This window comes from Hyaena hyaena, unplaced genomic scaffold (assembly GCF_003009895.1).
Source record: "Hyaena hyaena isolate Hyena2069 unplaced genomic scaffold, ASM300989v1 scaffold_434, whole genome shotgun sequence".
Classification (NCBI taxonomy): domain Eukaryota; kingdom Metazoa; phylum Chordata; class Mammalia; order Carnivora; family Hyaenidae; genus Hyaena; species Hyaena hyaena.
The window spans coordinates 1,265,046-1,289,601 of NW_024081069.1; the positions used below are offsets into that span (position 1 = coordinate 1,265,046).

At 36.2% G+C, this 24,556-nt stretch overlaps 1 protein-coding gene across 1 annotated transcript in view; it reads right to left on the reverse strand.

The window, feature by feature from the left end:
• SNX4 (sorting nexin 4) overlaps window positions 1-24,556 on the reverse strand; it is a 75,618-nt gene that overhangs the window by 10,282 nt on the left and 40,780 nt on the right. Inside the window, exons 8-10 of the mRNA XM_039253048.1 lie at window positions 22,087-22,148; window positions 6,178-6,243; window positions 1,952-2,041 (exon numbers count right to left, since the gene is read on the reverse strand). Coding sequence (XP_039108979.1) covers window positions 1,952-2,041; window positions 6,178-6,243; window positions 22,087-22,148 — 218 coding nt within the window. The remainder of the gene's footprint in view (window positions 1-1,951; window positions 2,042-6,177; window positions 6,244-22,086; window positions 22,149-24,556) is intronic.

The window sequence follows — 24,556 nt, forward strand, 5'->3', positions numbered from 1 at the left end:
GGTACCGGGGTGCCTCAGTCAGTTAAGCATCCAACTCTTGATTTCAGCTCAGGTCTTGACTTCACAGTTGTGGGATGGAGCATCCATGTAGGGCTCTGTGCTGGGTGTGGAGCCTGCTTAAGAGTCTCTCTCTCCCCCTCTGTCTCTGTTTCTCTCTCTCTCTGATTCTCTTTCTCTCTCTCTCTCCATCCCTGTCCCCTGCTTGTATGTGCATGTATTCTCTCTTTAAAAAAAAAAAAAAAAAGTTTTTCCCCCCAGGGGTAGAGAAGAAGTATTCACAGTAAGTGCCTAGAATTTTCAAGTTTAAAATATAATAGCCCAATATAAAATTAAATCTAGCAAAGGTGCCTTGGTGGCTCAGTGAGTTAAGTCCAACTCTTGATTTTGGCTCATGTCATGCATGGTCTCAAGGTTTGTAAGACTGGGATTCTCTCTCTCCCCCTCCTTCTGCCTCTCCTCTGCTCATGCTCTTGCTCTCAAAATAAATAAATAAATATTAAAAAAAATTAAATTTAGAACCTAAACATAAAAATTTTACATCTACTTAACAAAAGATATTTTTAAAAAGATAATTGCAACATTTTTCTCAATAAATATATCATTATCACATACATTAACAGCAAAACCTTTTGTGTAACACAGAAATATTGGAATCTCACAAAGCAGCTGAGTATTCCTTAAATTCAAAGTTTTCTTCTTTATATAGAAATGTCTTAGCTTTTATCATAAGTGATCCATGCTTAGTGTAAAAAAAAAAAGACTAAACTAAGATTCTGACACAGAAATGTACAAAATAAAAAAAGTCTCAAGAACTCACTCTTCCCAACTCCACTATTCAGACACAATCCATGTTAACAGATCGTGCATATTCTGCCAGACCTTAAGTAGGCACTTATAAATACACATACGCACATGCTCCAAGTGATTCTACTTCCCATCTTACCTAACTATATACCATGGACATATCAATATACATTTATCTCTTCTATAGTTTTGAAGAACTGTACAGAATTCCACTGTGTTCAGCAACGTTCTTTTGCTTGGTAACTTAAAAATACCTGGTGAAACTCCTGAGTACTCAAAGCTCTAGAAGGAGAAAGGTTAAAAATGTACAGATGTTTTCACATCAGCTACTAAACAGCTAAAGGAACACTGGTCCTCTGCTATACTAACAGAATCCTTATACTGCTTTTAAAAATGACAGGAAAATAACCCAAAGTGGCTACAGCCAAAAGTTACCAATCTAGGTACATGATTCATTTTTGTAAATTGGACAGAAAAAGCATACTAATTTCTTCTTTTTTTAATACTTATTTTTTACAGAGAGAGATAGGTTCTGAAGTGGGCTCTGTGCTGAGAGCAGAGAGCCTGACATGGGGCTTGAACTCACAAACTATAAGATCATGACCTGAGTCAAAGTCAGATATTAAATTAACCAACTGAGCCACCCAGGCGCCCCTATGCTAATTTCTTCTTAAACGGAACTATATACCAGGGAATTCTGTTTGGCTCTGTAAGAGATACCATAAAAACAGAAAACAAAGTCCTGATATTAAGAAGTTACACAACCTTACTAAGAAGATAAGCAGATGTGGAAAAAAATTACAAAATTAAAAAGGCAACATATTGCCTAGTGACAGGGCTACACACATTCAATTAGTATTTTGCATCTAATCTTCAAAGTGAACAAAGTAGAAAGAACAACATGCAAACAGTCCTGAGGTCGGTGACTGACCAGTTTTATCAATACCACATTTCAACAACAGGGCTTGTCTTAAATACCTCTCCCTAGCACTCTGCAACACAGAGGAATATAATGAGATCTCATTCAATACCTGGGAGATGCCATCATTTAAAAATCACCTTACTCTCTTTACTTTCTGGCAACATATGAAGTGGAGAGAATGGTGACCAGCCAGAGGGGTCCATCTGGAACACTTATTATACTTACCGCAGTGCTTCTGCATAAAACAGATACTCCTTTAGCTGATCTGCATAATGTTCTTCATCTTCTAAAATGTCATCAATAGAAGATGCATACCTATTTAAAAAACAACACACACAAACTTTTATCATGATACAAAGTATTAATGATAGAAAGAAGTGTTGTTCAAAGTGTGGTCCAACAGACAATTTGCTACCCATCAGTAACAAAAGTAAGTACACAAAGTGCACATAAGCAAAGAGAAACATTGGTAGCAATTTTTACTTATCATGAAAATTTTATTGAATTTTACCAAAACGTTTCCATCAGCAATGGCTTGGATATAAAAAACAAAACAACAAAAAGGTCGTTCTTACAGGTAGCTTAAGAAGCACCGTATAACAGCTCCTGGGTGGTGCCTGGGTGGCTCAGTCAGTTAAGTGGCTGAGTCTTGGTTTCGGCTCAAGATGATCTCACAATTCATGAGTTCAAGTCCCATGTTGGGCTCTGCACTCACAGCACAGAGCCTACTTCAGATCCTCTGTCTCCCTCTCTCTGCCCCTCCCCTACCCGTGCGCACATGCACTCGCTCTCTCAAAAATTAATACGTTAACAATAAAAAATAAAGCAGCACCGTAAGACTATAATATCTTTTGTTCAAAGATATTTTATGAAAGAGCTACAAAATCTGTAGAAAAAATAAGAGTTTAGTATGATTGGTGCACAAACACTCCTGGCACCAACTACAGACAGTAATGCCAAAAAGCTACAAAAGGAAAACTAGAGGAAATAAAGATTACAAAAAATTTTAGAAGGCTTATTTTATACTAATTGTCAACAGTAACCTCTGCCTTGATCCAGACAAGCCCCTCACTGTCATGCCATCTCATTCCTGGACTGGAGTCTTTCCTTGTACAGAAACGTGACAGCTCTCCACACTGCTTCTCCAAATACCACAAGCACAGATCTCAGCACCTCTAAGAAATCTTCCCAGACTACTTTAGTCTCTAGTCATCACTTCTGGTCTTTTATCAACAATTCAGAATTTAAATTTTGTCAAAGTAATGTCTTGTGTGTTAGTTCTATTTCTCCAATCACATTATGAATTCCTTAAGGACATGGTTATATCATGTACTACTTCTGTAGGGTATAATAGGCATCCTATTTTTCAAATTAACTGATTACCTAACATGAGAATAAAAGTGTAATATACTTTATGTTCCTAGGCCTGCTTCATGCAGGCAAGCAAACAAAATTTACTGAAGTGGTAAAAATAAATAAATCTACTGAAAAACTATGTGCTTACAGGATTTCTAAAAGAGGCCAAGTACATATTCTGTAATTACAAATTTACATTTGGTAGAATGTGGATGGAATTTCTTCTATGCAACTGAAAAAAGTCTCAAGACTCATTGTTAAGAACAAGAAAAAATGCCTTTAATTCATAAATCTATGATTCGGAAAGAATGTTAAAGAAACAAAAAATAGGGCTGGTGGCTTGAAGACAGGAAACATAGTATGAGGATAAACAGCACATCCTTGGGTAGAAAAATTTAAATGGTAATGATTTTTAGATATCAGTACTGAAATTAATTTTATTTAACACTTTAAATCAACTGAAGGGATAATCATAAATCCCTGAAAATACTGAAAATGCTAAATCAAAAGAATGCAGGAAGACTTCCTAAGGTCAAGCAAACTGATTGAAAAGTAGCCAGTTAGCTTGAATATGGCCCAAAGAAATATTTTTAAAAAGTAAGTATTTTTTGTTTTTTTTTACTGAGTTGTAAGAGTTCTTTACACATGGTGGTTGGAAATGTTTACTCTCAATCAGTGGCTAGACTTTCCATTATTTTAATGGTATCGTGTGTGTGTGGGGTGTGTGTGTGTGTGTGTGTGTGTGTGTGTGTGTGTGTAGTAAATACACAGAACATAAAATTTACCTTTTAACCATTTTTAAGTGTCCAGTGGAGTGGCATTAAGTGCATTCACATTGCTGTGCAGCTGTCACCATGTCTCCAGATCATCTGTCTCCAGAACTTTTTTAAAACAAATTTTTTTAATGTCTTTATTTTATTTGGAGAGCGAGAAACAGATTGTGAATGGGGGAGGGGAGAGAGAGAGGAAGACACAGAATCTGAAGCAGGCTCCAGGCTCCGAGCTGTCAGCACAGTGCGGGGCTCCAATCCACGGACTATGAAATCATGGCCTGAGCCGAAGTCAGATGTTTAACTGACTGAGCCACCCAGGTGCCCCTCCAGAATTTTCATCTTCTCTAACACTAATTCTTCTATGCCTCCCTCCCCCAATGTTTTCTTTCCTTTTTTAAAAGTTTATTTACTTTGAGAGAAGGGTGGGGGGAGGAGGAGAGAAAGAGAGAGAGAAATAGAGAGAAAGAACCCCAAACAGGCTCTGCACTGTCAGCATGGAGACTGATATGGAGCTTGAAGCCATGAACCATAAGATCATGACCTGAGCCAAAACCAAGAGTTGGATGCTTAACTGACTGAGCCACCCAGGCGCCCCCAAATGATATCTTTTGATAAGCAAAATGTTTAATTTTGATAAAGAACAATTTACCATTTAAAAATTTCTTTGAAATTCCTTGTTCTTCTAAGTAAAATAAATAAATGAATGAATGAATAAATAAAAATTTCTTTTTTCATATTCTCTTTAAGAAAATTTTGCTACCTTTAAGGTTGCAACAATACTCTCATATGTTTTCTACAAAAAGTTGTAATTTTAGCTTTTATAATTATGTATATGGCCCAAACTGTGTTTGTTTTTATGTAAGGTGGGAGATATGGCTCAAAGTTAATTTTTTTTTCCATGTACGTATCCAGTTATTCCATGTACGTATCCAGTTATTCCAGAACCATTTCTTGAAATGGACTACTTAAATCCTGGTCTATTTCTGGACTCTTTTCTGTTCCATTGATCTGTTTACTTTTATGCCAATACCCATCTTGGGCACTATGGAAGTCTTGAAATCAGTTAATATATTCCATGTTTTTTCTTTTTTTTTAAGACTGTTTTGGCTACTCTAGGTCCTTTGAATTTCCATAAATTTTGGAATTAAGTATACCAATTACTACTAAAAAGTTACATAAGAATTTTGATCAGGACTGCAATTTGGGAAGAATGGAGATATTAACACTCCTGATGCTTCCAATCCATGAACATAGTCTCTCCACTTATTCAGGTCTTCTCTCAGCAGTGTTTATATAAAGTTTTTGGTGTAGAGGTTATTTCAGATCTTTCATTAAATTAATCTGTATTTTGTTTTGATGCAATATTAAAAGCGCTGTTTTTCAATTTTTATTTTCTAATTGTTGTTGCTAGTATATAAAAACATTTTGTTTTTTATATATTGAGCTTGTTGTATTCTGCATCTTTGTTAAATTTGGTTGTTAGTTCTATAATATTTTTGGTTGAGTCTATGATTTTCTATGTAAAAGATCCTGTTAACTACAAAAAAAGATAGTTTTACTTCTTTCTTTCTAAGATTTATGCCCCGCATTTGATTTTCTTTTTTTTTTTTTTAAATATTTTTTATTTATTTCTAGGAGAGAGAGAGAGAGACAGCGTGAGCAGGGGAGGGTCAGAGAGAGAGGGAGACACAGACTCTGAAACAGGCTCCAGGCTCTGAGCTGGCAGTCAGCACAGAGCCCGATGCGGGGCTCGAACCCATGAACCGCGAGATCATGACCCAAGCGAAAGTCGGACGCTCAACCGACTAAGCCACCCAGGCGCCCCTGATTTTCTTGTCTATTCCTTGTTGGACGAGGACCTCTAGTACAATGTTTACTACAAGTAGTGAGAGCAGACAATCTTGCCTTGTTCCTTGATCTTAGGAAAAAGCATCAATACTTCACTATTAAGTCCAATACGAGCTGTAAGTTTTCAATATTCCACTATCGAGTACATTAGCTTTAAGTTTTAAAACTGAAGAAATTCCTCTTATTCCCAGTTTGATGAGAATTTTTAATGTGAGTAGATATTGAAATGCTTTTTCTATATGTACTGAAACAAACATACAGGTTTTCTTCTTTATTTTACTAATATATGAATTGGACTAATTGATTTTTGAATGTTTTAAATTAATCTTGCATTTCTGAAATAAGCCTATGTAAGTCAGATCTGTATACACAGCATATAATATTGAAGCCAGCAAACTTGATAAAAGCAGAACAGAAGAATTTTCACCATTAAATTTCACCTTGGATTTTACCTTAAATGCTCTAGGTACTTACACATCCATATGGTGACCAGCACTCTGCAGTCCATCCCCCATTTCTTTTTCTATGGCACTCCACTCACTAGGGAGAGAAAGATAAAACCAAACACATCATGAATTAGATATGGAATATTTTATAAGTTTTTTTCTAGCTAGCTTTTAAACAATATAGTATCTGTATTTGGATTTATTTTCTGTGACTCAAATATGCTGTTTTCCTCTTAGGTTTAACAACTAAATGCAAGTGAAGCCTTTAAAATGTTAGTTCAGAAACTACTATCTGTTGCTGCTGCTGCAAGTTAAGTATCACACAATACAGCTTCTGCTTATAGACAACTTTCTCAGCTAGGGTGCCTTTTTACATCAATTATGGAGCTTTAAGAAACTATGGATGCCAGCCCTGCTCTTGATTTACTTAATCAGAATCTCTGGGATAGAGATGGGACATGTACACTTTTTTATTTTAAAATTTTTTGGGGAGAGGGAGACTGTGCTGCAGGTAGCAGGGGGAGGGAGGAGAGAGAGAGAGACTGAGAGAATCTCAAGCAGGCTCCAAGCCCAGCTTGGAGTCTGACAAGGGGTTTAATCTTACAACTGTGAGATCACAACCTGAGCCAAAATCAAGAGACAGAAAGACAGACTCTCAACCAGCTGACCCACTCGGGTGCCAAGACATGTATACTTTTTAAAATTCTGTGGATGACTCTGATGAACACACCTAAGCTGACAAAAAAGGGGAACTGTACAGAAACATTAGGTACACAGTGAAACTTTAATAATCTGCATTAAGCTGCATGAGAAAGTCTACTAGAACCACAAATCATTTTATTGTCATTTTTTAAACATTTTTTTTAATTTTTAAGTAATCTGTATACCCAACATGCGTGAACTCATAAGCCCCAAATCAAGAGTTGTGTGCTTTACTGACTGAGCCAGCCAAATGCTTATTGTCATTTCTGTGAAATGCTTCCCATAGAAATCCCTTTTTATGGAAGTTGTATATATTACAATAAGTTGAAAAATAAGTCTGTAATCCCAAATACCAAAAGATGACATAATTTGATATATTTCCTTCTAGTCTTTTTATTTACTCATTTTAATGTGGCTGAGATCATATGACATACGCATTTTTGTATCATGTTTTTTTCCCTTCAGTATTTTCCCATATTATTAAAACAATTTGTTTTAAACATTGTTTCATATGGCAACTCAATTAAAAAATTTTTTTTAAATGTTTATTTATTTTTGAGAGAGAGACAGTGTGGAAGCAGGGAGAGGAAGAGAGAGTGGGAGACACGGACTCTGAAGCAGGCTCCAGGCTCTGAGCACAGAGCCTGATGCAGGGCTGGAACCCACGAACGGTGGGTGAGATCATGACCTGAGCTGAAGTCAGCTGCTTAATCAAATGAGCCACCCAGGCACCCCTCAACTCAATTTTTTTAAATGATATTCCTGGCCATTCAGGTTGTTGTAATTGTCCTCCTAGGGTAAAGAATGTATAAGCCTCCCCAATTTCACCATATCATAAAAGAAAAAAAAAAGTTAAACACTATTCTTTTGTTAATATGTAGTTTTTATACATAGTTCTTGAAATGCCAAATTATATACTTATAGTATTTGAAGGAAGAAGACCTCACATGAATTTTAATATTGTCAAAAAAACCCAAACATATAAATGACCTATACAACACTATGATTATGATTAAATAACGAAACAGCTATGGCTCTCTAATAATCTTCTCTCCTTAGATGTTTATAACTACTCTCAAAACAGTGTAGCAAATTAAACTAATAGCAAATTAGCAAATTAATAGCAAATCAAAAATAGCAAATTAAACATTTTTTAGTGTTTTGCTGTTTACAAAACCGATTTTTAACATCTCTAAGTTATATTATCTAAATTCTTTTTTTTTTTTTTATGTTTTTATTTATTTCTAAGAGAGAAAGAGCGACAGCGTGAGCAGGGGAGGGTCAGAGAGAGAGGGAGTCACAGACTCTGAAACAGGCTCCAGGCTCTGAGCTGGCAGTCAGCACAGAGCCCGACGCGGGGCTCGAACCCACGAACCGCGAGATCATGACCTAAGCAAAAGTCAGACGCTTAACCGACTAAGCCACCCAGGCACCCCTATGTTATCTAAATTCTAAAGCCATATTTCTAATACCTCCAGGACAATTCTGCTTTTATATACCTCTGTCACTTCAAATTCAATATATCCAAAGCCCTGTTCTTCACATGAAAATGGATATATATAGGGGTTTGGGCAGAATACAAATGTAACTAGCCGAATGTGTAACGTAACGATCACAGTTAATGTGATCATGGGTCATGCTAACAGAGTTAATGGACAGTCCAGATCAACTGTCTATTGGATACCCCACAGATACTTCATCCATCTATTCTTCAAGCACCTTACTATGTGCTACCAATTCAAGGCTAACATAACCAAATTTAATTCCTTTGTTTACCAAACAACACTAAAAACTAGATTAAGGAAGGTAGGGCTTACCCTTAATCAACTATATACTCCTATTAAGTACTTTAGAATCTGATAAATACCTGGCATTTTTTAAATGTTTTTTCATTTATTTTGAGAGAGAGAGATAGAGCGAGCATGAGGCGGTGAAGAGGCAGAAAGAGAGGGAATCTTAAGCAGGTTCCATGCTCAGCGTGGAGTCTGATATGGGGCTCAATCCCAAGACATTTGAGATCATGACTTGAGCTGAAATCAAGAGTCGGACACTTAACCAACTGGGCCACCCAGGCGCCTCAGTATGTGGCATTTATAGTTTGTAGTTCAAGTGAAAAAATAAACCAATAAGTGAATTAATAAATGTGAAGAAGCAAACATGTACTGGATTCTATGTATTAGCCACTCCTACACACAAGACCTCTCCCCTCAAGGTACTCATACTCTAGCCCTATGCTGGTCTAGCAACAGCGTCACCTAGAATCTCATTAGAAATGCAGAATCATGGGGCGCCTGGGTGGCTTAGTCGGTTAAGCGTCCGACTTTCGCTTAGGTCATGATTTCGTGGTTAGTGGGTTCGAGCCCTGCGTCAGGCTCTGTGCTGACTGCCAGCTCAGAGCCTGGAGCCTGCTTCAGATTCTGTGTCTCCCTCTCTCTGACCCTCCCCTGCTCACGCTGTCTCTCTCTCTCTCTCCTAGAAATAAATAAAATAAATAAATAAATAAAAATAAAAACTCTTCAAAAAAAAAAAAAAGAAATGCAGAATCAAAGAACCTATTCCAGATCTGCATCAAAATATTCATTTTAATAGCTCTTCAGGTGATTTGTATGCACATTAAAACTTAAGAAGTACTATCTAAACAAAAGGTTCTAACCTGGGGTCCAAGGATATAACTAGGATTGGAAATAGAAAATGTTAACCAGTTTGCTGGGGAGAAGAGGAAACTAACATACAAGTAACTATAAAATGGTAGCTGAATTAACATCAACATTGTTAAAAGAGATAACTGGATCTTAAAGTACATAATGGGTGGGTAATTGTCACAGATGAACCAGATCAAAAAGGGTCTTGGATCTTTTGTAGCATCTGATGAAAACTATGGACCTTTTCCCTAAGAAGAAAAAAAAATCACAAACACAAAGTTTTATATGTAATTTCAGAAACTTCAGGCAACCTGAAGTCCATCTTCACCTCTTGGATTGAGAACTATGAAATACAAGGGCACCTAGCTGACTCCGTCAGTACAGCATGTGACTCTTGATGTCAGGGTTGTAAATTTGAGCCCCAGAATCAATGTAGAGATGGCTTAAAAATAAAATCTTAAAAAAAAAAAAACTATGAACTATAAAACCACTAAGGCCCTTCCTACTCTAGTATTTCATAATTTCATTCAATGAAAGAAGGTAAAAGACTCCAAGAATGCCCAACCATCACAATTTAGAACAGGAATTTAAAAATTATAACAAAATAAAGGTTTAGAGATAAATCTTATCACCCAATCTGATGTTCAAACATCAGGGATAGAGGCACAGAGAGAAAGTCACCAGTGCAAGCAGGTCTGTGGTTACAGGTTCTATGTTTATAGTTCTAGATAAGATTTCAATTTAAATATAAAATTCTATGGCACAAAAAGGTTTGGAAATCACTCTCTCCATTTAACCGCAATATTGAATAGATACTTAAAATCAGGTTCAGAGATCTAACATTGATTACTCCAAGTCAGGGAGCTGTTCAGAGACAGAGCAGAGACTAGAATCAGCTGACCATAGTGCTCTATTAATCCCAAACTATGACACTTCTAACGAGGGAGTGTGGGGCAAACTGAGGGCAAAGTGCAGGCTAACAGCAACCCCCAGCCACAGGTGGGACATATATGACAGTCCTTGGACACTCCTAGCTACCCCGAAACAGGAAAGGACAAATAACAAATGGTTAAACTGATAAAGAGTCTCCATCAGTTTACCAGAACAAGGCAATCCCATCATAGCCTAAAGTCCAGGAGCTCCCTACTGCCTTAATGTTAATACTTTGCTAAAGGGAAAAACTACCTTAGCTCGACAATAGCTAGGTCTCCATTAAGGCTTTAGCATGTGGAAGTCTCTTTGGAAGCTCCCTTTTGACCTTCTCTCTCCCGACCATAAAACAGTTACCTCCATAACCCCAATGCAGGGCTTCTGGCCAATGGGTACTGTCTCCATGCTTTAATAAAATCATCTTTTTTGCACAAAAGACATCTTCAAGAATTCTTTCTTGGCCGCCGGCTCTGGACCCCACGAACTCTATCATCACCCCAAAACTTAATCACTTCCTTTTTTGTTCTCTTAATCAAAAGAGAACAAACATATTCTCCTAATATGTATATAACCAAAAAACAAAAATTACAGAATCATTAAACAAAAGTAGATCTGTGTCTGTGAGGTCTGAGGTACATGACAAGTTTTGTGTATCATGAAATAAATTTGAAATAAATGTTGCTCATGTATTTTCCTGGAATCCCTCGTAAGGAATCACATCAATTGAATCTTAAAGACATGTTTTTTTCTTGGTTGATTCTATATGGATTCATAATCTATAAATTAAGATGCATATTTAAAAATTAACAGAATAAACCATTTCTGGCTCTGAGCTTTAGCTTCAAATGCATAATTACTGGTACTGACAACTCTTTCCTCTTTTTTTTCTAAGTGTTTTGCAGAATGAATCCCACCTATGTATTCAGTCCAATTCTGGACAAGTGGATCTGAAAGTTCTTAGCTCAGTCTGAAACTAGTGAAAATATAGACAAGTTCTATAAGCACCCATGGGAATGGCCCTTTGGCCTACCCTACATCGGAGCAAGTGCTGTAAAGCAGGCAGAAGCTGCAAAAAGCCCAGGAACTCAAGAAGAGCACAAAATAAACTCCTGACCTCAAAGAAAATTAAAAAAAGAAGGAAAGAAACAGCAACATGTGACATGAACATATTACAAAACTTATCCTATTTCCCCTCCATACACCTAATTCCTGCTTATTTCTTCCTTATATTATATTTACATGTACATTTATGTAAGTCATAGAAGTATATATCTCATCAGTTGCCTTCTTAACAAGTACAGTCTTGGGGCACCTGAGTGACTCCTTTAAGTGTCCAACTTTGGCTCAGGTCATGATCTCATGGTTAATGAATTCCAGCCCCACGTTGGGCTCTCTGCTGACAGCTGGGATCCTGTTTTGGATTCTGTCTGTCCCTCTCTCTCTATCTCCCCACTCCTTCCACCCCCCTCCCACCCCTGCCACTTGTGCTCTCTCTCTCAAAAACAAACTTAAAAAAATAAAAATACACAGACAGTCTTTTTCCACTCAGTTCAATCTGACTTCTTAGTCCATTCTCTCACTCAGCAAAAAGCCATAATTTTATGAAATTTTACTCAAGATACAGATTTTAAAATTTTTAATTAAGAAACAAAGCTGAAGGGGCACCGGGGTGGCTCAGTTGGTTAAGTGTCTGACTCTTGATTTTGGCTCAGGTCATGATCTCAGTTTGTGAATTTGATCCCTCAGCCGGGCTCAGTACGGACAGCACAGAGCCTGCTGGGGATTCTCTCTCTCCCCCTCTCTCTCTGCCCCTCCCCCACTTGTACATGCATTCTTTCTCTCAAAATAAATAAATAAACTTAAAAAAAAGGAAGGAAGGAAGAAAGGAAGAAAGCAAGCAAGGAAGCTGAAAGGGACCACCTGGCTGGCTCAATGGGTAGAGCATGCAACTCTTGGTCTTGGGGTTGTATCTTTCAGCCCCACACTGGGTGTAGAGATTACTAAAAACAAAATCTTTAAAAAACAAAAAGGAAAGCTGATGAAAGCAGCTTTATATTTCTTTCTCTCCCAAATTTCAAACCAGAAATAAAAATAAATTAATCTTTTTTCCAATTATGTGACCTTCAGCTTGAATTTTTTCATTACTTTTACAGGTCAGCAGCACTCAAAAGATAAAAAACACTCCCCACCAACTGGCACTATACAGCAATCCTCCCTCACATTCCTAATTAATACTCTTACCAGTGCTTCTCAAACTGGGATGCTTCATAATGGATATTTGAGGCCATATGATAAAACACAGCACAACTGTTCTGAAGAATAACTTCTACTTTTACATTTGAAGGAAAAAAGTTATATATATATGTATATATATTTAGAGAGCCATAAATGTTTTATGGAATAAAATGCAAATTTGCACGAACAGACAAGAACTCAAACCTTCAAAGACGAGACTGCACTGGGACTCCTGGGTAGCTCAGTTACCTAAACCTTGAAGTCAGTTCAGGTCTGATCTCACCACTGTGAGATCAAGCACCCTGCCCTACCCTGTACCCCCAGCTTGGGTGTGGAGTCTGTTTAAGATTTTCTCTCTCTCTCTTTGCCCCTCCATCACAGCAAGAATCAGCACTAGCCACAGCTGATTCCAGCCAATCCCTTGTGGGACTTGTAAAGGGAAATAAAGGAGTGTGTGCCGTAACCTGTACTACCAAGTTGAAGACTTCTTTGCATTTGAGAGAAACTGCCCTATAACACTGCCCTTGAGCTTCCGAACTGAAGAATCACCTCACCGGACTTGATTTCAGCAGAGACACCTGCTTCACTGAGACAGAGGCCAACTAATGTTGCCTCCCACAACTTACTGCTCCTCTGCTTTAAGGAGCTCTGTATCTTCTCTCTGTCTTCTCTGTCTTTTTTTTTTTTTCCTTTTCTCCCATCCACCCATCCACCCCTGCTCTCCCATGCAAAACAAACAAAACAGACTCTGTTTCCCCCCTTCAAGGACAAACTCAGGGACTTCCTTAAAAGTCTAATCAGTAATTTGCTGTCTTTCCTTCCTTCATACTTTCCTCTCATTCCTAGGACTACTGCAGTATAACATCAAACCACTCAAATCAAACTGCTCTCCAAATTAACACCGAAGTTTTACTTATCCATTTCCACTTTTCATTAAACTCGATTTCCCTACAGTTTAACTCCAACTTCTTTAAGTGTTCTCCTCAATAGCTTGACATTGCACATTCCTAGTACCTCACCACTTTTCCCATGTCGACTTCACTGGTTCTTTTTTTTCCTGGACTCCTGAACACAAGTGGTATTTTCCCAAGGTGTGGCCCTGAGTCTCTCCTGGACTTACTCTAAACCTCTAACATTATCACCTAACCCTACATTTTTTTCTTTTTTATTATTTGTTTTTGAGAGTGAGAGAGAAAGAGAGAGAATGTGTATGTGAGCGAGGGAGGGGCAGACAGAGAAGGACACTGAGAATCTGAAGCAGCCTTCAGCACAGACCCTGACATGGGGCTCAAATCCACAAACCATGAGACCATGAACGAAGCTGAAGTTAGATGCCCAACTAAGCCACCCAGGCACCTCCTAACCCTACATTTTCAAAATTCACACTATTAGGATTCATCATTTATACACAACTCATATTCTCACCAGCCTCTTAAACAGCTGATCCAAATTTCCAATTGTTTGACATATCTTTAATTCAAATGCAATCTATCCAAAACAGAACTCTTCCACTCATCCCTCAAACCTGCTATTTCTCCTCTATTCTGTATCACAATCTTCCTAATCAGTTAGCTGCTCATAAATTAAATCTTAGTATCCTAGCACCTACCATGGTGGGAGTTCAGGACATGTGCTCTGAATGACTGGAAGAATTAAGTCTCACCATTTGTGCCTTCTTAATAGTGCCTACTGGCATCCACTCTGGTTCAGGCTCTTGAACACCTGCTTCAAGTAACTCAACCACCCCTGGTCTCCCTGGGTCCCTTTCCATAAAATATTTTTGATGTAAAATGGTTTTCTAATAATTTACTGAGTTAGCAAAAAGACCAAACTGTATAATATTTAATCATAAGAAATTAATGCAAATAATTTTCTTTAAAATGTGATACAACCAAGTGACCTTTTACCTACTTGTTTCTCAAACTAATACAAGTCCCTTTACTAATTATAATAAATGTACTACTTTTGGAAGTGTCTGATTTGTGAAATTTTTTTTAAGATTTTGTTTTTAAGTATTTCTACACCCAACATGGGCTCAAACTTACAACCTCAAGATCAAGCCAACTGAGCCAGCCAGGCACCCCAATGTTAATTTTCAAATGAGCATATTCCCAAGCTTAACTAGGGTTCCACTCTGGATAATGTTCTAAAAACTGAGGCTGACACATGTGCATAAAACTAAACGCAATTGTAGACAAATCAAACATCATGGAACAGACTTCAGAAAGGTGATTTCTGCTTGCCTTTCTTCCCATTACATTATCCCGTCATGTTTAGCCATATATTCCTGTACTCGTTATGAAGAATTTACATGTTTATAATATCAATACACTTCTCTTCATTCATAAAATGTCTCTTCAACAAATGGTGTTGGGAAAATTGGACATTTATATGCAAAAAAATGAAACTGGACCACTCTCTTTTACCATATACAAAATCAACTCAAAATGGATCGAAGACCTAACTATGAGACCTGAAGCTATAAAAATACTTAAAGAAAGCAAAGGCAGTAATTTCTCTGATATTAGTCATAGCAACATTTTTCTAGATGATTTCTTGAGTCAAGTGATATAAAAGCAAAAATAAACTACTGGAACTACATCACAATAAAAGGTTTCTGCACAGCAAAAGAAACAATCGACAAAACTAAAAGGCAACCTTTGGAATGGGAAAAGATATTTGCAAATGACATATCTGATAAAGAGTTAATATCCAATATATATAAAGAACTAATACAACTCAATACCCAAAAAACAAACAAATCAATTAAAAAATGGGCAAAAGCCATGAACAGATATTCCCCCAAGAAGACATCCAGATGGCCAACAGACATGAAATTATGCTCAACATCACTCATCTTCGGAGAAATGCAAATCAAAAGTACAATGAGATATCACCTCACACCTGTCAGAATAAAATAAAAAACACAAAAAGCAAGTGTTGGCAAAGATGCATAGAATAAAGAACGCTCTTGCACAGATGGTGAGAATACAAAATGGGGTGCAGCCGCTATGGAAAACTATGGAGGTTCCTCAAAAAGTTAAAAATAGAAATACCCTACAATCCAGTAATTGTACTACTGGATATTTTACCCAAAAAATACAAAAACGCTAATTCAAAGGGATACAGGCATCCCAATGTTTATTGCAACATTATTCACAAGAGCCAAATTATGGAAGCAGCCCACGTGTCCATTGACAGATGAATGGAGAAAGAAGATGTGTTATATATGTATACAATGGAATTTATTCAGCTATAAAAAAGGAATGAAATCTTGTCATTTGCAACAACATGGATGCAGCTAAAGAGTATAATGCTAAACAAAGTCAGTCAAAGAAAGACAAATACCATATGATCTCACTCACACATGCACTTTAAGAAACAAAACAAATGAGCAAAGGAAAAACAAAAAGAGACAAACCAAAGAAACAGACTCTTAACTATAGAGAACAAAGTGATGGCTACCAGAGAAAGGTGAGAAATGGCATGGGTCAAATAGGTAGGTGATGGGGATTACAGAGTACATTTATCAAGATGAAAATAAAATACAAAAGGTCATATAGGAATGCCTGGGTGGCTGAGTCAGTTAAGAATTTGACTCTGGATTTTGGCTCAGATCATGATCTCATGGTTCATGAGTTTGAAGCCCGTGTCTGCGCTGCCAGCACAGAGCCTGCCTGGGATTTTTTCTCTCCCTCTTCCTTTCTCTCTGCCACTCCCCTGCTCACAGTCTCTCTCTCTCTCTCTCAAAATAAATAAATAAACTTAAAAAAAAAAAGTCATAATCTTGATATTGTCCCAACCTGTATTTAGTTTCAATGTAATGATCAACCAAAGATAAATGTATAATGTTACTCTCATAAGTTAATAAATTTGGCTACATATCTCACAACTGGTACTCAAATCAATTTCAGATGAATCAGAAATTTATGAAACCACAAAAATGTAGAAGGAATGAATAGTATTTTTTATAATCCATAGTGAACAAAACTTTATATAATATATATACACAAAAATCAGAGACTTACCAAAAAAAAAAATCATAGGCTATTGTTTTTAAAAGGAGAAAAACTAATAATTTATTATATATAACTGAATTTAATAGAATATTTCTGTATATCAAAAGCCACCATAAAAAGTCAAAATACATATGACAAAAGTGGAAACAAAATTGCAAATCATTTCACAAAGCCCTAATTCTCCTAAAAGATAAAGAACGTGTGTATGGGGCGCCAGGGTGGCTCAGTCTTTTTGGTAAGCATCAGACTTCAGCTCACGTCATGATCTCGCAGTTTGTGGGTTCAAGACGCGCGTCGCGCTATGTGCTGACAGCTAGCTCAGAGCCTGGAGCCTGTCTTCCAATTCTGTGACTCCCTCTCTCTCTGACCCTCCCCTGGTCACGTGGTCTCTCTCTCTCTCTCAAAAATAAATAAAAAGAACATTAAAATAAATAAATAAAACTGGTATTTAAAAAAAGAACGTGTGTATATCTATTAAGAAACTAATCAGCCCAACACGAAAAAAAAAAAGGACAAAAAGATAAGTATAGATTATAATATAGGAAAAAAGTGCTGTTAATCATAAAAATAATTTGACTTCAGTTATAATTTTAAAAATGTAAATTACAACTGTAGTGAAGAAACCACTCCTCATCAGTCTGATAAAGATAAACGTTTCCTAACATATTGCTGAGTAATGATGTAAGAAAACAGATACTAATACTTTGTTGGTGAGAAGTTAATAGCTTCTATACAGGACAATTTGGCAATATCTACCAAAATTACAAATGCAACTGTCCTTAAGATAGAGCCAGTAACAACACCTGTAGAACTTGTAGAATTTTATCCTACAAACATATCACACACATGTAAAATGACACGAACAAGAATATTTACTGTAGCACTGAGTAAAATAAAGAAGACTAGAAATCATTAACAAGAAGAAATTAGTTACATAAATTATGCTCCTCCTTTTTAATAAAACTCAATGCAGTTATTTACTGATAACAATCTATCTTGAAGAGCAGTTCTTAAGTGAAAAAAAGGTAAAACAAGTGAACACAGTGATGTATACAACATGCTCCCTTTTCATGTTTAAAAACAGAGGGAAAATGCATGTGTTTGTAGGTTAATATATTATATTTATAGTATTACAGTTTACTAGTGGGATACATAAGAAACCAATAAACTGATATTAGCTGTCTCAGAGAAGGAGACATGAATGGTTAGCAGACAAGAGAGCTTTTTCACTGTATAAGTTTTCATCCCTGTTGAATTTTGTGCCACATGGAATGTATTACCTATTCAAAAATGTAAAATGAAAAAAAAAATGTAAAATGAATGTTTTTTTTTTTTTTTTTTTTTTTGAGAGAGAGAGAGAGAGAGAGAGAGTGCTCCAGGGAGAGGGGCAGGGGTTAGAGAAAGAGAAAGACAGGGCTTGATCCCATGACTCAGGGATCATGGCTCAGCTGAAATCAAGAGTCAGATGCTCAACCCAATGAGCCACCCAGGCACCCTAAATGAATAATCTTTAAATTAATTCTATCAAAAGGATTTATAATGGAACATTAACAAGGACATCTTCTTATAAAAAGAGTTGGATAATAATTTCTAAAATGTCAGAACCAAAAAACTACACAGAAAAAAAATCACAAAAGGAAAGGTTCAAAAATAACTAAAATATGTAACATACAGTATGTAAGTAGATATTCTAATTTACACTAAAATTACCCAAGACTGAAAAATTCATTTTGCAAAATCCTTCAGAAACTATAAAGTAACACCAAGAAATAAAAAAAAAGAGAAAATCACTAATCATTTAAGACAGTGATTTCTAATGGAATCTTCTTAGGCATTCCGCCAACAAGGTAAAGGACACTGGTCACTGCTTCAGAGTAGTTCCATTTTTATCTGCTCAACATATTGGACTTCCTATTTTTAATAGAAAGAAATACTTTAAAACAAAAACCTTGAAAACTACTACTATAGGACATCATTTAAAAACAAAACTTCGATATTTGAAGGAGCTAATATTTGAAAAGATAAATCAAACTGATAAGCCTTTAACTATGCTAATCAAGAAGAGAGACTCAAAATCAGAAATGAAAAAAGGGAGAAATAAAAACCAATACCACAGATATAAAAAGAATTATATGAGAATATTATGAAAAATTTTATGCCAACAATGTGAACCTAGAAAAAATGGGTAAAATTAAATTGATTCAGGAAAAAATATAAAATCTGAACAGATTACTAGCAATGAAAATGAATCAGTTAAAAAACACTCCCAAGAAACAAAAGTCCAGGATCAGATAGCTGCAAAGGTGAATTTTATCAAATATTTAAGAAAGAGTTAATACCTGGGGTGCCTGGGTGACTTAGTAGGTTAAGTGTCTGACTCCTGATTTCAGCTCAGGTCATAATCTCAAGGTTGTGAGATCGAGCCTCTTGTCAGGCTCTGTACTGACAGTGTGGCACCTACTTGGGATTCTTTTTCTCCCTCTCTCTCTGCTCCTCCTTGGCTTGTGCACACACACATGCTCACTCTCCAAATAAATAAACTTTTTTTTAAAAAAAGAGAAAAGGAGGGATACAAAACCAGATACCAAAACCAGTACTACCAAAATAAAACAGAACAAAAAAACCCCGCAAAACTATAGGTCAGTACCTCTGAATAGATATAAAAACCTCCAACACAATATTAGCAAACCAAATCCAACAATACATTAAAAGGATCTTTCACCACGATCAAGTGGGGTTTATTCTAGGGATGCAAGGGTGGTTCAATAGTCACAAATAATCAACATGATAAATCACATTAACAAGGGAAAGAACAAAAACCATATGGTCATCTCCATAAATGCAGAAGCATTTGACAAAATACACATCCATTCATGATAAAAACTCTCAAGAAAGTGGTTTTAGAGGGAATATATCTCAACATAATAAAGGCCATATATGAAAAAACGTACAGCTAACATCATACTCTATGGTGAAAAATGGACAGCTTTTCTTCCAAGATCAGTAACAGAAGAGGGATGTCAACTCTCAGCACTGTTAGAGTATTGAAAGTCCCAGCCGCAACAAACAGACAAGAAAAAGAAATAAAAGGTCATCCAAACTGCTAAGGAAGAAATAACGTTCACTATTTCCAGATGACATGATACCATATACAGTAAACCCTAAAGACTCCACCACAAAACTACTAGAACTGATAAATGAATTCAGTAAAGTCACAGGACACAAAATTAATATACAGAAAACTATTGCATTTCTATAAGCTAATAATGTAGCAGAAAGAAAAATTAAGAAAACAATTCTACTTGCAACTGCACCAAAAATAATAAAATATCTAGGAATAAACTTAATCAAGGCCATGAAAGACCTGTCATCTCTGAAAACTAAAACATGAATGAAAGAAATTGAAGATGACAGAAATAAAAAGATATTCCATGTTCATGGACTGAAAGAACCAAATATTACTAAAATGTTCCACAATACCCAAAGCAATCCAAATTTAACATAATCCCTATCAAAATACCAAAGAGCGGTTTTTACAGAACTAGAACAAAAAAAAAAATCCTAAAATCTGTACAGAACCACAAAAGACCCTGAATAGCCAAAGCAATCCTAAGAAGAACAAAGCTGGAGGTGTCACAATCCCAGATTTCAAGATATACTACAAAGCTGTAGTAATCAAAACAGTATGGTACTGGCACAAAAACACATAGATCAGTGGAACAGGTTAAGGATAGAGAGACCAGAAATAAACATACACTCATATGGTCAATTAATCTACAACAAAAGAGGCAAGAATATACAATGGAAAAAAAATCTCTTCAACAAATGGTGTTGGGGCAGCTACATGCAAAATAATGAAATTGGACTATTTTCTTTAACCACTCCACAAAACTAAACTCAAAATGGATTAAAGATGTAAATGTGAGACCTAAAATCATAAAATTCCTAGATGAAAACATAGAAAGTGACCACTTTGACATTAGCCGAAGAAACATTTTTCTAGATCTGTCTCCTCAGGTAAGAGCAACAAAAGCTAAAATAAACTACCAGGACTACACAAAAATTAAAAGCTTTTGCATAGTGAGGAATCAATCAACAAAATGAAAACACAACCTACTGAATGAGAGAAGGTATTTGCAAACGGTAGATCCAATAAGGGGTTAATATTCATGCTATATAAAGAACTTACACAACCCAATAGCAAAAAACACAAATAATCCAATCAGAAATAGGCAGAGGACCTGAACAGACATTTTTTCCAAAGAAGACATACAGATGGACAACAGACACATGAGAAGATGCTCAGTATCACTCTAATCACCAGGGAAATGTAAATCAAAACCACAATGAGGTTATCACCTCATGTCTGTCAGAATGGCTAGAATCAAAATAATAAGAAGTAACAAGTGTTGGTGAAGATGTGGAGAAAAAGGAATCCTCCTGCACTGTTGAGTTGTAAATTGGTACAACCACTATGGAGGTTCCTAAAAAAATTAAAAATAGTATTACCATGGAGATCCTGGGTGGTTCAGTCGGTTAAGCATCTGACTCTTGCTTTCAGTCATGATCTCACTGTTCGTGAGTTTGAGCCCCATATTGGGCTCTGCACTGAGAGCACGGAACCTATTTGGGATTCTCTGTCTCCCCTCTCTTTGCCCCTCCCCTACTCACATGCTCTCTCTCAAAATAAATAATTAATTAACAAAATAGTAATAACATATGATCCACTAATTCCACTACTAGGGATTTACCCAAAGAAAACAAAAAGACTAATTAAGAAGATATATGCATCCCTATGTATACTGCAGCATTATTAATAATAGCCAAGATATGAAACCAACCCAATGTCCATCCATAGAGGAACGGATAAAGATGTAAAATATATATAAATGTGTATAAATAAAAGCATATAAATATATATCTATCTCCTATCTTCTCTATCCATTGTATATGTGTATGTGTGTGTCTGTCTGTGTATATATACCTAGAGAGTATAATGCTAAGTGAAATAAGTCAGACAGAGGAAAACAAATACACTATGACTTCACTCATATGTGGACGTTAAGAAATAAAACAAAGAGAAAAGAAGACAAGCAAAAAAANGGGGGGGGGGGGGGGGGGGGGGGAAAAGATGGGTGAATAGGAGAAGAGGATTAAGAGGTACGCTTATCTTGATGAGCAGTGAAAAATGATAGGACTGCTGAATCATTGCATTGTACACCTGAAACTAATATAACACTGTATACTAATTATACTTGAATAAAAAATTAAGTAATTATGCATAACATAAAAAATAAATACAAACTTAACTTCTACACTTCAGACCCATAAATTTTCAAGAATTATAGTTGTCAGGCACAAAGCTAATTAGAGCTAATCATCTATTTTAAAAGTACATATAATGCTTACCTGAAAACTCGCCCATAATTCCCATGCACTTTATATACACCATAGAGTCGATCTGCTACTCTCTGGAATAAATTTTTAAAAGAGATTACTATTAGGTCAAAGTTGTATACAGATTATTCTTTAAAAAGAAGATGTCATCTTCATTAAAAAAAAAAAAAAGCTTAGTACAATAAACTTGAAAAATATGAAAAAGAAAAAAATTTCCCAAAGTCTCATCATGGGGCTAGGGGAGGGGGGAATTAGTGTTGTCATCACATTTATGTAATTGCTTTCATATATATGTGTGTGTGTGTGTGTGTGTGTGTGTATTAATATATATATAGATATATACATATATATACACACACACATTTATATAAAAATAAAGAACATATAAAGACATAAGTTTTAATTATTGCTTAAAACTTCTTATATTAAAAGTGGTAAGGGGCGCCTGGGTGGCTCTCAGTTGGTTAAATGTCAGTCTCTTGGTTTCAGCTCAGGTCATGATCTCACAGTTCATGAGTTCAAACTGCACATCAAGCTCTGTGCTGACAGTGCAAAGCTTGCCTGGGATTCTCTCTCTCACCCTCTCTCTGCCCTTCCAGTGCACTCTCGCTCTGTCTCAAAATAAATAAACTTTAAAAAAGTGATAAATTTTTATCCAGCAGGTCAATATAACATTAATAGATACCACTTTAAATAGCTGCATAAAACTCCACCTAGCAGTGTATAAAATATATAAGCATTCCTGATGGATATTTAGCTATTCCTAATTTTTTCAGTAGTATACATAATGTTGTAATAATAAACATCTCTACAAGTAAAGCTTTTTCCAATTTCAGATTGTTTCCTTATGAAAAAGTCCTCAAAGTAGAATTTACCAGGGTAAAATATAACCATTTTCAATTTTATTGGTAGTTTTATACATAAATGCTGGACACATACAACATACTTCTATGCTACTTTATCATGGTAATGCTTTCACACCAACACATTAGATATTTTAATAATAGAATTATAATTTAAATCTAATTATAATTAGATCAAGATGAAATATATACCGCCTAGCTATTCACACAAATTTTACAAAAAACAAAACACCACATATAGCAATTAATGCTTTACTCTCCTGCAAAGTGTTATGAACATGAACTGAATATCAAAAGGTAATCCCACATAAAAACCTAAACCCTAAAAAAAAACCTCTTGGTACACAGTTTTTTGTTTTTTGAGAGAGAGAGAGAGAGAGAGAGAGAGACAGAGCATGAGTGGGAGAGGAGCAGGCTCCAGGCTCCAGGCTCTGAGCTGTTAGCACAGAGCTCAATGCGGAGTTCAAACTCACAGACCACGAGATCATGACCTGAGCAGAAGTCAGAGGCTTAACTGACTGAGCCATTCAGGTGCCCCTTTGGTACACAGTTTCTGAATGTAAACACGGAGGATAAATTACCTCCCTAATTAATTACTCAAACATCTGTGGAATTAGGCATTAACCATACAATATTTCCCAACTCTTTCAATACCTCTCAGCTTAAAGTGAATGAACTGTATTATAAATACTTGGAGCAGGTGTAAGAGGAACATAAAACATTTTCAATCTCTCCTTGGCTTGCTCTAAAAGAACACATATCCATCAGATTAGAGAGCAGTACACTACAGGACTGCAGCTTGTTTCTGTAGTCTTATTAGAACATTCATGTTAGCACTATCTATGGCTGCTTTCATAGCAGAACTGAATAGATTTGACAGGGAATGTTATGGCCCAAAAAGCTGAAAATATTTACTATCTAGCATTCAGAAAAAGTTTGCCCACCCCTGCACCTGACTCAAGACAAAACTCATAGTCTTCATTCTACTTGAAACATTTCAGAGTCATCCCCAGAACTCTCAACTACTTTCTCTAGGATGTTATTTCCCAATTAATTTTTCAGTTCTATAGAGTGTTAAAGGTTGTTTACTTTTTTTAAAGTGGTTCCAACATCAAGTAAGTTTGGGAAACACCGAGGTAATAAAATTTAACCTTTAAGAGTCTTCTTTACTGTAGGACTTTTTAGAGCTTTAATACCATATATTAATCATAAGTATTCAAGACAGATACACGGTTTGCACTAGAAAACATCATACAGGACCGGCATCAGAGAATATAAGATGGAAAATGCCATTCTAGAACAGTAAGTTTTCTAGATCTTTGTACTTAAAAAAAATTTGTTTTAATGTTCATTTATTTTTGAGAGACACAGACAGAGCACGAGTGGGGGAGGGGCAGAGAGAGAGAGGGAGACACAGAATCCAAAATAGACTCCAGGCTCTGAGCTGTCAGCACAGAGCCCGACGTGGCACTCCGAACCCATGTACTGCAAGATCATGAATGGAGCCGAAGTCAGACATTCAACTGACTGAGCCACCCAGGCACCCCTAGCTCTTTGTTCTTTAAAGATCAAACCTCTTCTTGAAAGCTGAGTGTTTTATCATCCACTAAGATATTAAG